This window comes from Lissotriton vulgaris, chromosome 6 (assembly GCF_964263255.1).
Source record: "Lissotriton vulgaris chromosome 6, aLisVul1.2, whole genome shotgun sequence".
Classification (NCBI taxonomy): Eukaryota; Metazoa; Chordata; class Amphibia; order Caudata; family Salamandridae; genus Lissotriton; species Lissotriton vulgaris.
The window spans coordinates 416,339,715-416,356,771 of record NC_141694.1 but is presented as its reverse complement, the minus strand read 5'-3'; the positions used below and the strand labels follow the sequence as shown (position 1 = coordinate 416,356,771).

General features: G+C 47.3%; 1 protein-coding gene across 1 annotated transcript in view; it reads right to left on the bottom strand.

Moving 5' to 3' along the window:
* LOC147707411 (elongin-A-like) overlaps positions 1-17,057 on the bottom strand; it is a 572,231-nt gene that overhangs the window by 499,885 nt on the left and 55,289 nt on the right. The window contains exon 2 of the mRNA XM_086925212.1: positions 14,764-14,820. Coding sequence (XP_086781338.1) covers positions 14,764-14,820 — 57 coding nt within the window. The remainder of the gene's footprint in view (positions 1-14,763; positions 14,821-17,057) is intronic.

The following is a 17,057-nucleotide window of genomic DNA, read 5'->3' as shown; positions in this document are numbered from 1 at the left end:
CATTGGCGCTAGCAGGGACTCGAAGATCCAGGAGTCCCTGCTGGATCAGGTGTGCGAGTGGACGCGCCCACCACCAGCCACGCCCCCGCCTGGCCAGCCAGAAAAAGGCGCGTGTCCCTGTGCTCCCTGGGACCCTACCTGCGAGTAGCTGTGGAGTTGCGGTGTGTTGGGAGCCCTCTGCACGTCCCGCTGTTCTGGGGACTGTTTCCTTTGCTTCCCGTCGCCGCCCCTCGCCGCACCCGCTCCGCGGGTGCCGCTTCGCGGATTGAGGAGGCGGAACCAGCATCAAGGCGCTGGGCTTGAGGAGGCGCCGGGAGAACCAACCACCTGGCATTGGCGCTAGCAGGGACTCGAAGATCCAGGAGTCCCTGCTGGATCAGGTGTGCGAGTGGACGCGCCCACCACCAGCCACGCCCCCCGCCTGGCCAGCCAGAAAAAGGCGCGTGTCCCTGTGCTCCCTGGGACCCTACCTGCGAGTAGCTGTGGAGGTGCGGTGTGTTGGGAGCCCTCTGCACGTCCCGCTGTTCTGGGGACTGTTTCCTTTGCTTCCCGTCGCCGCCCCTCGCCGCACCCGCTCCGCGGGTGCCGCTTCGCGGATTGAGGAGGCGGAATCAGCATCAAGGCGCTGGGCTTGAGGAGGCGCCGGGAGAACCAACCACCTGGCATTGGTGCTAGCAGGGACTCGAAGATCCAGGAGTCCCTGCTGGATCAGGTGTGCGAGTGGAAGCGCCCACCACCAGCCACGCCCCCCGTCTGCAACGCCCTCTGACTTAAGGTTTTGCCAGGCGCTCCGCGGGACGCGAGCGGGACGCCGAGCGAAGCCCGAGCAAAGGGCGGGCAGTCTGTGGCAGTCAGGGGCTGTCTGAGGCTGGGCCACCCCCCTTTCTTCGACCTCTACGACTCTTATCCCCCTGAGTCTAACGGCAGGCTTCGGATCCACCATGTCCACCAGATCTGGTAAAGCCTTGAGGGGTGGTGGAGCAAGTGTTCTAGGGGGTTCCACGATGATCGGTACAATGGACAAATTCATCACCCGGGTGGCTAACGTCATTGAAAAGGAGATCGCAATGACGGAACGCCGCCTTTCACTAGACCTCCTTCCATCTAAGCGCTCCTCTTTGGGAACTGTGGCACATGCTCTGTCGCCGCCTATGCCCACTGCCATCTTGCCTCAACCTGATGAGCAACACATTGCAGTGCTAGAGGCTGGACTAGATAGGATCGAAAGCCTCATAACACTTCCCTCCCCAGGTAGTCGCTGCATCGAGGCTATTGCTTCTGGCCCATCCCCTTGCATAGCCAGCCCTCCTGACAACAGGTCTTTCTCGGATCCTATTGTTCCCTCACCTCACACATTACCTCTTCCCCAGACTAGATCTCCGCGGGTACATAGGAAAAGGAAAAGGGGAATCAACATTCGGAGGGGGAATTATTCCATGCTCCACAAGCGTTCTAGGACAAAGCTTAATAGGGGCACTACACACCAAGACGCCGGAGAGCTGGAACTCCTTAGGATTGCAGGCCCCCCCCAGCATGCAGTCGAGCCCCTGACACCGTCCCTCCTGCCCCCAGTCACACCGGCTCTAGCAAACCAGGTTACATCTCTCGAGAATTTGGTAAAATCTTTGTTTAATCCGTTACTTGATCAAGTTAGGAGCCTGGGGGCTAGACTCGACAATTTTGAACAGGCCACTAGGGACAACTTTTTCTCCCTGAAAACCTTGCTGAAAGTGCAACCTAGGCCTACTGAATTCATCCCAGACAGGAATGTGGCTAAAGAGGTCCCAGTAGGCCAAACAACTAGAGTTCAGTCGTCACTGCCGGCTAAAACACCGGCTACAGGGAAAGCTCCTGCCCCAGTCCCTCTGGCCGGTGCGAAGCGGGCAGTGCCTAGTGAACTCACCCACGTAGTTCAGGTGCACGGCACTCCCCCCTCAGCAGTAACGGCACTTGTGCCGAACCCTGCCCAAAAGATCCCACAGAAGAAAGGGACTGGCCCAAGCGTCCACTCGGCAATTGCTGCGCCTGTTAAAACCAACGGTGCAGCACCTACCACTAGGGCTACCAAATCAACCTCTTCACCCAAAAATCCCCCTCTGTCTAAAAACCCCTCCTTGCCAAAAAATCCTCCCCTAGCGGCCTCCGAGCACATTCCGCCACGCAAGTGCCCTCCGGTAAATCTCCCACCCGAATGCCACCCGTATGTTGTTGTCTTCACTAAAAGTCCCCCTCCTAAAAGAATCACAACAGGAAACACACCAGGCGCTAAAAAACAAAGTCATCCACTGGATGAAAACCAATAGACCACTTCCAGTGGGTGTAGACGGCCTGATCCTTGGGGTGCGCAGGGTGAGTTGGATTGGCCACGGGAAAAAACTTTTTGAGGGTGATTGCGTGGTGGTCAATTTTCAAGATATAAGAGCTGCTCACTCAATATGCTCCCAAGGCTGCACGGCCGGAACGGGGGTCGATGCTGTCGACCTATCTTTTTTTTACCCGAGACCGATCCCGACCACTCCACTATGCCCTGTCGGGCCCCCTCTTCTAAACATCGCCCACGGCCACCCCTCCCCGGGAGTCTTCGCACAGCAGCTCTACCCAGCGCCAGTGATGCAGAACTGGGGCTTCTGGGGCTGCTGACTCTTTGACGTTCCCGGGGAGGATCCTGTGGTTTCAAGTCCTGCTGTCGAGTCCATCCCCTCCCCTAAAATCTGTTGCCCCTCGACTGCACTACAAAGCCAGGTCACTGCCAAGTATGTACCAGAGCAAGGGGAAACCAGGGAACCTCCCGGCATATTGGTTGGCCTCTCTGTTGTGGGGGCTGTGGAGACGTTGCCCCCCGTCGAGAACCGTAGCATTGCGGCTGTGACGGACCCCTCGCTTAGGGTTTTCAGCTGGAATGTGGCGGGCCTCGAGAGGAAGCTAGCGCTCCCAGACTGGAACTCGCTGGTGGAGCAATACTCCATATGCCTGTTCCAGGAAACCTGGAGCGGGGTGCCCCTGCACAAGGCAGGATACTCCACCCACTTTCTGCCAGCAGCCCTTAGTGTAACCGGTAGGGGCCGCCCTTCGGGTGGCCTCCTAATTTGGGTGGCTTCAGAACTCAACTGCAGGGTGGTGGAGCGGGATACCAAATGCCCGGATCTCCTGAACATAGTGTTGAAAAACTCCCAAGGCCGAGTTATTTTAAATATTTTTAATATTTACGCCCGAGGCACTAAGGGGGGCAGAGAATCTCCAGTAATATTTTGCCTAGAAGCCCAGCTCCGCTTATCACCTCATAGGTCCTGCACCCTGGTGGCGGGCGATCTTAACTGCACCTTTGAGCCCCTGGACCTTGAAATCTTATCTGATCAAGAGGAACTCGATGCTAGGTGGGGGATCCCGTCCCTTGAACTGAATCCCATTAAAAAGTGGACAGAAGTGGCCCTCCAGATCAATTCAATAGCCATGGAGTTTGGCCTGAGGGCTGCCAATGGCAGGACCAGGTCCGACAAAGCTGGGGCCCACACTTACAATAGGCCAGGGCACACGTCACGGATCGATTACTTCCTTCTCGACACACACCTGTGGAGCATGGTGGAGGACATGGTGATTATACCATCTGTCGAGAGTGATCACAATCTTCTCTCTCTCACCGTGTCTCACAGGTGGATAACCTGCCCTGTGACTAGAACTTCTTGTAACCCCACCCCGGACCTGTCAGTAGTCGCCAACTGTGGCCGGCGGCTAAAGTGGGCAAAGCTAGTACTCTCAGAGGAGAAAACCTCTGCCATTAGGCATCTTCTTGCTTCAGCCCTAACCAATTTTGACCCCCAGGTGGACGGGTTGTCGGAGGTGGCCTCAAGGTTCTGCACTATAACCCAGGCTATTAGCGATCTTTTCGTAGTGCCAGCTAACACGAACAGAAGGAAACCAAGCCCACGAGGCAGATTGGGCTGGTTCAATCAGAAGTGCAGGGAGGCGAAGTCACTTCTCATTGAAGCAGTAAAGTCCAAATTACCATCTAGGACTAGGGTGGCCAGGAGGCACTACGCACTCTGCCAAAAAAGCGCCAAGATGGAGTGGGAGGATAACTTCTGGCAGGACCTTCTGGCCGCCAGTCGAGGGAAAGATGCAAAACGTTTTTGGGATTTGGTGGGCAACAGGAACCGTCCTGACGATACTTTGAGGACCTGTACCATCAACGCCCAAACATGGTTCTCCCACTTCCAAAAACTCTATTCTGCCGTTGAAGGCTCACTAAATGACCCCTTTGACCTCCCGCCCTCTAGCTTGGCCCAAGACCTGGAATTCTTTTCCGTTTTGGATGTTACAAAACAGATCAAAACCCTGGTACCACTTAAAGCAGCTGGCCCGGATGGCCTCCCAGGTGATATTCTTCGAGCATACCCGGAAGATTGGGGGGTAATAATTTCTGCACTCCTCAGCGCAATCGTTGCGGGAGGCCCGGTGCCAGATTCCTGGAGAGGTGCTGAGGTGGTCCCCATATACAAGAAGGGCAGTAGGGATCTACCTGGGAACTATAGGCCTATAAGCCTAATAGATTTGACCCAGAAATTGGCGGGGAAAGCGATTTTGGGGAGGATCTCGCAATGGGTGGATGAAAACCACATCCTGTCTGACATGCAAGCCGGGTTCCGCTCAGGCACCGGAACCATCGAACAGGTTTTTAGGCTCCTGTTACTACACTGGAAGGTGGTGGAGCTAGGCAAAGGCAGTCTCTATTTGGCCTTTATTGACCTAAAGACTGCCTTTGACCTGGTTCCCAGGGAGGAACTCTGGAGGGTGTTACAAGGTCTAGGGATGCCCCCGTATTTACTAAACCTCCTTATTAAACTGCACAAAAACACCTATGCCCAGGTTAGATGGGGGTTGGACGGGGAAAAGACCGATAAGATCAGGGTCGAGAGGGGAGTAAGGCAGGGCTGTGTTCTGGCCCCCACCCTATTCTCCCTCTATATCAATGGGGTGGTAGACCATCTACTCGGCGAACCAGCAGACGCTCCCACTCTGGGAGGCGTAAAAATTCCAACCTTGCTGTTCGCCGATGACACCCTCCTCATCTCTAAAACCCCCCAAGGTCTCCAGACATTACTGAATCGCTTCCAGGACTTTTGCACCTCCAGGGGCCTTGTCATCAATGTGGAAAAGACCAAGTACTTAGTTTTGCACCCACCCCGCAAACTTGGCCGCCCCCCTATTTTGAATTCTATACCCCTAGAAAGAGTGGCAGAATTCGACTACTTGGGAATTCGACTTAATGACGCGATGAGCTGGACCGCCCATATCAATAAAATGGCATTGACCCACAAAAGGGTGGGGGGGGCCCTCCTCAAGGAGTTTAACAACTCAACAAAACATTGTGTTGCCCCCCTACTTGACATTTATAAAGCTCGTGCGGTCCCTGCGTCACTATATGGAGCTGAATTGTGGGGTCTGGGCAAAGTGGACTTACTGTGCAAGGCCGAAAACAAATTCATTAAAGATCTCCTTGCCATACCATCGAGTAGTCCGACTATCCCAGTGCTCATGGATGCTGGCTGTAAAGCAATAGGGGATCAGGCTCGCCTTCGACCCCTCTTGCTCTGGGCCCGCCTGTGGAGTGTACCGGAGCTAAAACCCTATGCTGATGGCCTGGCTGAGGTGATGCACTCCGACGGTTGGCACAGTATCAAATGGCTGAAGAACATTAAACACCTCCTAGGGGACCTAGGCCTGGACTCTTGTTGGTATAGTCACTCCGCTCCCCCGAAGGAGACCCTAAAAAAACTTTTTTGGGAGTGGGTCCGTGTGAAGCGCATCAGTAACCAGCAGCACTGCAAAACCACCGCAGCTTTTCTGCTGATAAAAGATGTCGTCGCCTACGAGCCGTACATGGACCTAATAACAATTGCCATGGACCGGTCCCTGTACATCAAATTCCGGCTGGGGTTGTTACCCTTGGCTGACCTCTGTTCCAGGTGGAATAAATCCCAGCCCTCTTCACGATACTGTGCTCTCTGTCCCGACAAACCAGAGACTGTGCCACATTTTCTTTTCGAATGCCCAGATTATGGCCGACCAAGATCACGTTGGCTTGGACCTATCTGCAGAGAATTGGGTACTCGCCAGCACTCTGTCGCCCTTCGGATTCTTTTAACTAATACAGCCCCTCCGATTGTTTGTGCCATTGCCAAGTTTTTAAAATGGGCCTGGTTGATTAGACTTAGAAGACTGTCCATATCAATTTAATCTCCTTTTAACTAATTTATGACGAACTAATGTGTTTTACTGTTTTTTACTTAATGTACAGTCATACTCTTTTCGACATGCTGTTTTAATCTTTTGTATCGCTTTTATGATATATGCATATCGAAATAAAGCAATCAACCAGTTATGTATTCACCAAAGAAACTCACTTCTCTCCGCTGGCCTGATGAAACACTCTTGCACATGTTTGGCAAAGGTCTTTTTTTTATCCAATTCATGCAAAGCGTTCAGTAAATAGTAAAGAAGCTTTTTATCGAAAGGAAACTTTTTTTAATATCAGGTTTCATTTTCTTATAGCATAACTAAGTAATTATCACCCCACAAATTTTTTTTATCCTGGTTTCCTTTATTTTATATCTTTTTCATTGTCATTTAATTTTTATAGTATAAACTTGGTCTGGCCTTACATACTTTTTGCTGTGCTACACTACCACACAAGTCTTCTTTGCGTTGTAATTTTGGCGCTGCCTACTGTAAAAAGAGGATAGGATACCTTAAGGATTCTGTAGTTTAGTGCCACAGTGGTCCCACGATGAAGAATGTAAGAAAATAGGCGACGCCCTCCGATATTATACCTTATTAACCTTACTGCCTCTCATGTTTGATAAAGAAGGCGGCTGGCTGGAGCACCACAGGGGTGCGATGTAGTAAAGAGATGTTAATATTAATCATTACTATGGTGCTATGTTTAGAAAATGTCTGTTGATCTACACTGAGGATGAGTATTGTGGAGTATGCGGTAGGGCCTTGAAGAGTGCTTACTATGGAGAGAAGACAAACGTGCCTGTGGGAACTTGACAGCCAGTGGTTGGTATAGGGAACTACACACTTTGCGATAGTGAAACTGAGACACTACGACCTTTGTTTTGGCATTAATTTTGCGACGGGCTGTGCAGTGTATTTTGTGAATTACGGCAATCACCTATTGCTCCATCAGAGTGGCAGAAATACTTTGATCAGAGTCCAAAATCCAGTAATGTAGCTGCACCAGAATCTTTTCCTCCACATGCTTATTTTCATGCTGCTGTCTGTTCTTGGCAGTGCGTTATTGAACCACCATGGCAATTATAAGAACTAGGAGATGCTACCACATGGCCTGTATTTCCTACTAACGTATGTGCCCATACGTACATTTTGATAATCTTTTAACTTCATGAGGACAATCACATATATGCACAAAGTAAATGTGTAGTCCATGGGAAAGTGCGTCTGTCCTTGGTAGTGTAAACCTTTGGATGAAATCTTGATAAATTATAAAATTAAGCTTGTCCCACATTATGAGCTTCGATGCGAGTAGACTTCGCTTCAAATGTAGTTATGCGAATCAAGCCTAAAATTCCTTAAAATTTTAGGAATTTCTGGTATAATATCAAAATATATTACAAAAGAAGGTACGAAGTTCCTCTGGTTGAGTGGGGACTAGGAGTCCTGAGCAAGAACCGGTAGTGGGGTCACTGAGGAACCACTAATGTGTGTGTATGAAGGAGAGGGAGTTCTCCTTGTTTAAACTAGGGTTCTCACACACCCAGCAAGCTAGGTGTCATGCTTCATCATTTGAGCCTGCCCCTCGTCACGTCGGCAGTGCAGTACCTGGGGGGCAACCGAAACCGGGGCTATTTATCGGGGATCTTTTATTCCTGCCGGTGGGTGCAGTGGGGGTGAGAGGCCAAGTATGTGTAGTAGGAGGGGATGTGAATTAAAAAAGGCCAGTTAGTCCTAAGTGAACTTTATTATAAAGGTAAACTGCCTCATTAAAATTGTGTGGAGAGGACCCAAACCTAGTCGGGAGGTGTCTAGTGGTAAGGGGTTTTACTCTCAAATGATCAACATGTTTTGTGTCTCAAAAGTCAAGAACGATCAGGACACTTCTTCAGGATCAATACTATGCTATCTACACTAGTGAGGTAAGTGTGAAACTACATACCCTGTCTTGTCATAGTAAACCTGTAAGTGGGGTGAAAAAGAGATACAAGATTTGATGTTTAAGAACACACATTAATGCCAAAAAGATATTTTGCCATAGGACAATTACTATCCGGCGTATCAGTGGTCATGAAAGGATTGTACCAGGTGCTCAGTCATACAGCATCATAGTGGATGTAAGGTATTACACACAGTATACAACATATTATGCTACCTACTATAATGGTATCACTCATTCTGAAGTGAATTCACCACATTGTTAGGCAATTCACTAGATTATAAAAACCAATGGACATAGTAATCTGGGTGTAATAGGACTCACCTAAACTGTCCGCACAACATGCATGCTACAGCGGTCAGCAGTAAAAGGACACTGATTGGGTCCGAATCAGGGATGAGAGAAAGTAGGGGGGGGGGGGGGGGGAGAAAGCAAGTAGTATTCTCCAATTAAATGTGTCCCCAAAAGTAAGTAGTAGGTGGCGGTTAGAATAAAAATCCGGCAGTTGGTATGCTGCAAAATGAGGCCATCCAATTAGTGGCCTACCAACACCAGATTAGCGTTTCATTATCGGAGTCATAAGCAAAGTCAAACCGCCGCCCCTAGGGTATACCCCCAGAACACCTCCAGCGTGGCCAGAGAGTGTCACGGAGCGTAACCACCTCAGAAAAGCACAGCCTCTTAAGACCATGAACCCAGTAGAACACAAATGCAATCCTGGTGGGTTGGACCATGTCGGTGGAGGGAAGCCCAAGGATTCTGCACTTACCTCCGCAAGGAAAGGACCAGTAAAACTCACCAGCGCGCATTGCGCGTCCGTCTGTATCACCTACCCTGCTGCCGACACCAGGATTGGGACGGTAGCTACGGCGGCGGGCATAGAAATAGATGTGAACTCGCGGGCTGTACTGTCACGTGTGAGTGCAGAATAAGTGAAATAAAGGAAGACACATCCAAGGAGTTAGAGCCTGATAGTATTGCGGCGGCCATTTTGTAATGGGTTAGTTAGTAGTGGAACGATCTCCGTCCATTAACCTGTGAGTTGAATAAGACCATGGGCACCAGTTGGCTATATGTTTAATGCCCTTATCAGTAATATCAACTCTTGAATAATAAAGAACAATAACAATAAAGATAAAAATCAAAATCAATGTAGTCACTTTGTATGTGTAATCAATGCATGAGGCATACAGTGTTTATTTAAAAGGACTGTATAACGTCTCACTACTAAGGTAGGTCACTGGGTGTAAACGGTCAACCAAGGTTCTTAGGGATGGTAATGGTGACACTGTAGTCATTTTACTAAGTTATATAGGCAATGCCCACAAGCAAACGATTAGAATATATGCTAAGTCAATAATGAGGCAGTGATACAAAGTGGAAGTTGGTAGTCAAGGTGTGAGGGCCAATAGAGGTCATAGTTTGTGGTGAATTAGGGCGTGAGTTAACCAGTGACCTAATTCCTGGTGCGGGGAGGTGCCGTTGTGTAAATCTCAGGGAGCTACATATTTATTCATATGGTCACAGATGTGTTGAAGCAGGTTACCCAGGATTCAGGTTAACGATCCCCAGGGAATGTCATCGCTAAGGCCAGTTATGTGAGTGGATAATCTATGTATCTATCTTTGTTCGATCTTGAACAACGAAGCAGGAGTGATAGATTGGAAAGCTTCCAATATCGTCCAGCAAAGATTATCAGGGCTGTGTGGTGTCTCTTTGTAGTGAGTGTACATTTTAGTTGTTAATCTTTGGCAGCGTATGTTGCTTCTATGTTTACTAATTTTTGTCTTTATGGGTCGCATAGTCATGCCTATGTATTTTATTCCACATGGGCATTTAAGCATATAAATGCACTGTTTCGTGTTGCAATTGGTGTCTTTTTTGCGTCCATCTGAAAGTGGGTTGGAGTGTTCTCTTTAGTTGCTTTAGTGAGTGGGCATATGACGCATGACCCACAGGGGTAATGTCCAGACACCGGCGGAAGACTCCATAGAGTCCTCTGGGTGTCAGAGCTGGCTGTTTTTGCTCTGGTATGTACCAGTGCATCCTTTAGGTTGCGTGGTCTTTTATATGCAAACCTGGGTCTAGGCAGGTGTAAATCCCCTATGTTGAAAATCTGCCAATGTTTGAGGATTATCTTTTTGATCTGTGCGGAGTCTGGAGTGAAAGGTTACACACGTGAGATTGTCAGTAGGTGGTGTGGGGTGAGTTACAAGTAAAGTTTCCCTTGGGTTGTTCTTTGCCCTTTTCAATGAGCCTCTAATTTGTTTATCTGGGTACCCTCTAGCCCTGAGGTTAGATGCCAAAGTGTCTGTCTTGTACTCGTGGAAGCGAGATTTACGATGCGCGACGCTGATGTAAGGATACGCTGCATGAAATAGTGACTTTACGAATCGAACGTGGTTTGAAGATTGATGTATTTGGACAAATTGCGTACTAGATGAATTACAAGCAAATACAAAGGAACGCAAGGAAACAATCCCATGGTTGTAGCTTTTCGTGAAGGATTCTCAGAACAACCTATGTTGGTCAAACCAAGACAGGACTGAAGACATTTCCGTTCTAAAAAGACATTGAAGTGTAAATCTTGGAAAAAATCATGATGGCTAAACCCAGACAGGATTGAAGTTGCTTCCCTTTCTTTTCAGGATACTAAAGATAGAAAATGGGAGATATATTACACTCCAATTTCTAGTGACCCCCACACCTCGGTTGGCCGCTAAGATCTCCTCATTGGTCTACGAGGCAGAGTCAAATGGCTGGATCAGCCGTAAGGAGGCAGACTTCTTGCTAAGGAACCAAGGGTACCCTATTTTTACACCTTACCCAAAATTCACAAGGGGGTTACCCCGGTTCCTGGTCGCTCCATCCCGAAGCCTCTTTCCATCTTCTGTGACCACTTCTTGCAACCAGTGGTCAGAGATACTCCATTATTTGTGAGAGACCACTGACATCTTGAAAATCATAAATGAGACTAAAAAACACAGAAGAGATTGACAACCTCATCACTCTTGATGTGGAGGCCCTTTATACAAACATTCCACAGAGGGCCACCCTAGAGGTCGTTGAAACAGCCCTCAGTTCCCTTGACTGGTCATCACCCACTCCTACTGCATTTATAATGGAATGCGCCACCCTGGCTCTGACAGAGAACTTTTTCAAGTTCAAACAGTTTTCCATCAGAGCCAGGGTACATCTATGGGGAGCACCTTCGCTCCCAGTCTAGCCTGTATCTACATGGCATCTTTTGAACAAAACTACATCTTTAACACCGATAACCAGTACCACAATAATTTGTTGTTTTTGAAACGCTTTATCGATGACATTTTGATTTTCTGGCATGGGACATGAACTGACTGAAGAATTTGTGAGGTGGATTAATGGACTAAATGATTACCTCAGGTTTTTCCACACGATTTCCAACACATCAATTCCATTTTTGTATATAAACACCACAGTGACAACAGGGCATCTACCTACCTCCCTGTACAAAAAACCCACTGACTGAAATAGCTTACTCCTGTACACTAGCCATCACCCCAAAACACTGAGAGATAACCTACCAGTGGGCAAGTTCTTACGAATAAGTCGTAAATGCACCAGAATTGCTGACTATAAGACAGAAGCAGACACTTTGGCATCTAACCTCAGGGCTAGCGAGTACCCAGATAAACAAATTAGAGACTTATTGAAAAGGGCAAAGAACAACCCAAGGGAAACTTTACTTGTAACTCCCCCCAAACCACCTACTGACAATCTCACATGCGTTAACATCTTTCACCCCTGACTCCGCACGGATCAAAAAGATAATTCTCAAACATTGACAGATTCTCAACACAGGGGATTTACAACTGCCTAGGACAGGTTTGCATATAAAAGAACACGGAACCTAAAGGATGCACTGGTACATACCAGACCAAAAAGAGCCAGCTCTGACACCCAGAGGACTCTATGGAGTCTTCCGCCGGTGACTGGACACTACCCCTGTGGGTCATGCGTCATATGCCCACTCACTACTGCAACTAAAGAGATAACACTCCAACCCAATTTCAGATGGACGCAAAAAAGACACACCAATTGCAACACGAAACAGTGCATTTACATGCTTAAATGCCAATGCGGAATGAAATACATAGGCATGACTATGCGACCCATAAAGACAAGAGTTAGTGAACATAGAAGCAACATACGCTGCAAAAAGGGTAACAACTAAAATGTACACTCACTACAAAGAGACCCCACACAGCCCTGATCTTTGCTGGACGATATTGGAAGCTATCCAATTTATCACTCAACCTTCGTTGTTCAAGATCGAACAAAGATGGATACATAGATTATCCACTCACATAACTTACCTTAAAGATGACATTCCCTGGGGATCGTTAAACTGAATCCTGGGTAACCGGCGTCAACACATCCGTGACCATAGGATTAAATGTGTCGCTCCCTGAGAGTTACCCAACGGCACCTCCCCGCACCAGGAATTAGGTCACTGGTTAACTGATGCCCCAATTCACCACACACACTATGACCTCTATTGGCCAACACACCTTGACTACCAACTTCCACTTTCTATCACTGCCTCATTATTGACTTAACATATATACTAATCGTATGCTTGTGGGAATTGCCTATATGACTTAGTAAACTGACTACAGTGTCACCATTACCATCCCTAAGGACCTTAGTTGACCGTTTACATCCAGCGACCAACCTTAGAAGTGAGACATAATACAGTCCTTTTATATAAACACTGTGTGCCTCATGCATTGACTACACATACAAAGTGACTACATTGATTTTGATTTTTATCTTTATTGTTATTATTCACTATTATTCGAGGGTTGATATTACTGATAAGGGCATTATACATATAGCCAACTGGCGCCCATGGTCTTATTCGACTCACAGGTTAATGGACAGAGATTGTTCCACTACTAACTAACCCACTACAAAATGGCCGCCGCAATACTATCAGGCTCCAACTCCTTGGATGTGCCTTCTTTTATTTCACTTATTCTGCACTCACACGTGACAGTGCAGCCCGCGAGTTCACATCTATTTCTATGCCCGCCGCCTAAGCTACCGTCACCATCCCGGTGTCGGCGGCAGGGTTGGTGATACAGACGGATGCGCAATGCACGCTGGTGAGTTTTACCGGTCGTTTCCTTGCGGAGGTAAGTGCAGAATCCTTGGGCTTCCCTCCACCGACATGATTCAACCCACCGAGATTGCATCCGTGTTCCACTGGGTTCATGGACTTAGTCAGGCCTCGCTGTTCTGAGGTCGTTACGCTCCTTGACACACTCTGGCCACGCTGGAGGTGTTCTGGGGGTGTACCCTAGGGGCGGTGGTTTGACTTTGCTTATGACCCCGATAATGAAACACTAATCCGGTGTTGGTAGGTCACTAATTGGATGGCCTCATTTTACAGCACACCAACTGCCGGATTTTCATTCTAACCGCCACCTACTACTTACTTTTGGGGACGCATTTAATTGGAGAATACAACTTGCTTTCTCCCCCCCCCCTCCTTTCTCTGTTCCCTGATTAGGACCCAATTGGTGTCCTTTTACCGCCGACCACTGTAGCATGCATGTTGTGCGGACAGTTTAGGTGAGTCCTAATACACCCAGATTATTATGTCCATTGGTTTTTATAATATAGTGAATTTCCTAACAATGTAGTGAATTCACTTCAGAATGAGAGAGATACCATTATAGTAGGTAGCATAATATGTTTTATACTGTGTGTAATACCTTACATCCACTATAATGCTGTATGACTGAGCACCTGGTACGATCCTTTCATGACCACTGATCCGCCGGATAGTAATTGTCCTATGGTAAATTATGTTTTTGGCATTAATGTGTGTTATTGAACAACAAATCTTGTATCTCTCTTTCACTCCACTTACAGGTCTACTATGACAAGACACGGTATGTAGTTTCACACTTACCTCACTAGTGTAGATAGCATAGCATTGATCCTGAAGAAGTGTCCTGATCATTCTTGACTTTTGAGACACGAAACATGTTGATCATTTGAGCGCAGAACCCTTACCACTAGACATCGCACGACTAGGTTTGGGTCCTCTCCTCACAATTTTAATGAGGCAGTTTACCTTTATAATAAAGTTCGGATAGGACTAACTGACCTTTTTTAATTCACATCCCCCCTCCTTCTACACATACTTGGCATCTCACCCCCACTGCACCCACCGGCAGGAACAAAAGATCCCCGATAAATAGCCCCGGTTTCAGTTGCCAGTCAGGTATTGCAGCGCCGACCTGACGAGGGGCAGGCTCAAAGGATGAAGCATTACACCTAGCTTGCTGGGTGTGTGAGAGTCCTAGTTCCAACAAGAACTCCCTCTCCTTCATACACACATTAGTGGTTCCTCAGTGACCCCCACTACCGGTTCTTGCTCAGGACTTCTAGTCCCCACTCAACCAGAGGAACTTCATACCTTCTTTTGTAATATAGCCTTTCGGCTTGTATGCTGGACCTTCTTAAACTAGCCGTAAATGTCTCTCTTTGTTTTACATAATCTCAAATTATACAAGTATATAAAACGATTCAACTCTTACCACAAGGATATCCAATGATATTTTGGTCTCCTGCAACTCTTTAAGTGTTTTTACAATCTAAAAAAGAAAAATAGAGATGGAAAACAGGATAAATAGTGTGAGAAGACAGACATCAATGGGTTTTTTAGTACATCAAACTATTTGTAAAACCAAGAAAATAACTGGATTATAACTGGCACTTCAAGGTCACATGGAGATATATATATACACAATTTCAATACTTTGCAATAAATACAGCTAGTTGGGGGGCGGGGGAAGGCCATACAATACATGAATTTAATACCATAACGAGTAATACGAGAAAAACAACCCTTTCTCGAAAAGCAACTACATTATGGCTCTTCAGTCCATTATTCCCCCAGCACTCTTACAAGAAAAGAAAGAAGGGTTACTGCTCAAACCTTTTAATACAACAAAGACAAAATCGCCTGTGCTCTAGAAGCACACACCATCCTCTGCATGCCGTCCTTGACCAATTAATGGAGAGGCTTTAGAGGAGTAACAGCATCAAATAACATCTTAGACAGAGCTTATTTGAACACTGGCCAGACTTCATACATTTTACCCTGCTGTGTCGCCAGACTGCTCCCCAATGGCAAACTCCCACAGCGAATATCCTTTACATGTTCTGGCATGGCCACGTCATCTGCTCCTTTTTTGTGATGAGAGTTGCACAGTCCTTATCCGAACTACGAAATGCCAGGACCTTGCCTGTGTTGATGTCTGGCTATTAGCCCTCTATAAATGTTGGAAGACGGGGGTTGACCATTTTCTCTATTGACTTGGCCTTATTATTAGCTTGGCATTCTACTACAATGCATTGGAAAGCCTCCCCACTCCCAGGAGTTTCGCAATGGCATAGCACAATGGATAACTTGGCCACAGTAGAGGCCATGGCACTACGGCGAGAGAGAATATGGTGTCGGCAAAAGTGCCCCCTTCGTCGAATTTTAGGTCCCATTCCAAAGCAACCCCAGTGATGATACCAGGCAACCATAACTGAGTACATAAGCAAAACACTCCCTCCATAGATCTCCCCCTTACATCTCCTCCCCCGTACATCTCCCCTGCTCCCTCCTGGCAGCACACTCCTCAATATATTTTTAACCCTGCTTCATCCACATGATTGTGAGAAACGAGAGGCCTTGTGCCTCGACTTGCAACCAGTGGACACTATCCCATTATATTACCAAGGACATTGCACAGAATCAGACTCCTAGTTGTGCTTTGTTTACTGGTTTAATATTCATTATTAGTATATTTCAGTACCATCAAATGGTCACACATTCGCATGCAAAGTTAAGCAAAATTTACTCCTGTGAGATTACTTCTGGCTAAATTGCAAAAAGTCCAAAAAAGATGGGCTAAAGAAATGAGGTGCTTTGAGCGAATTAGCACATGGTTCCAGAATAAAAAAAAGTTTCACACACGGACTACAAAACTTAAATCTAAAAGCTTCTACTTGTCAGAGGCTACATACTGAATTTACTCCAACCTCTAACAGTCTTGACCCATCTTTAAAGACAAAGACCCCCCACCTTTTTGTAAACATGAAGATAATTCGACAGGCTGAGCAATGGTCAGCCTGACAGACACTTTTTATGTTCAGGTCAGACCGCCAGAGCTGAAACTTGCTGGGCTAAAGATGTCACAGCCCATGTGAGCGTGGCCACTTTAACCTGGCAAAGCACTTGGAAAACCTTCCCCTCATGACAAGGGGGAGCGTCATTGAAAGTCTTGGATTAGGCACTTCAATTCGAAGCCCTGAAGTGCCCAGGCCAGAGTGTCTATCACTAACACCTCATCGTAGAACTGAGTATGGTCAGCAACTCTCACTGAATCCCATCCCACTCCATGATGGAGTAGAGATTGGATGCGGTCAGTCACTGAGAGGAGGCAGCAGTCTTTACCCTCCTGGAACCTCCAAAACTCCCCTCCAGAGAAGCTGCATCCAGTAAGTTTTAGGTTTTGTAAAGTTTGGTGCATGTGTGTGTATGTATGAATGTATGTGTATTTGTGAGTGAGTTGTGAATATGTGTTTTTATTTGCCCGCTTGTGTGAATGCATGAGTGTGAGTTTGCATGTGTGACTCACCTGTCCCACTCCCAGATAATATTACCAGTTGTCACCGATGGCTACCATTCCCTGACCAGCACAGGCACAATGACTGTTCTTGTCAGCTGAGGCACTAGTAAAGTAGACCAGGCTACCTCATTGCTCCTTTGTCTGTTACTTACAGAAGGAAGTTTACAAACACTGAAGTAAATTCCAGTACATCACCCATACCTCCTTCT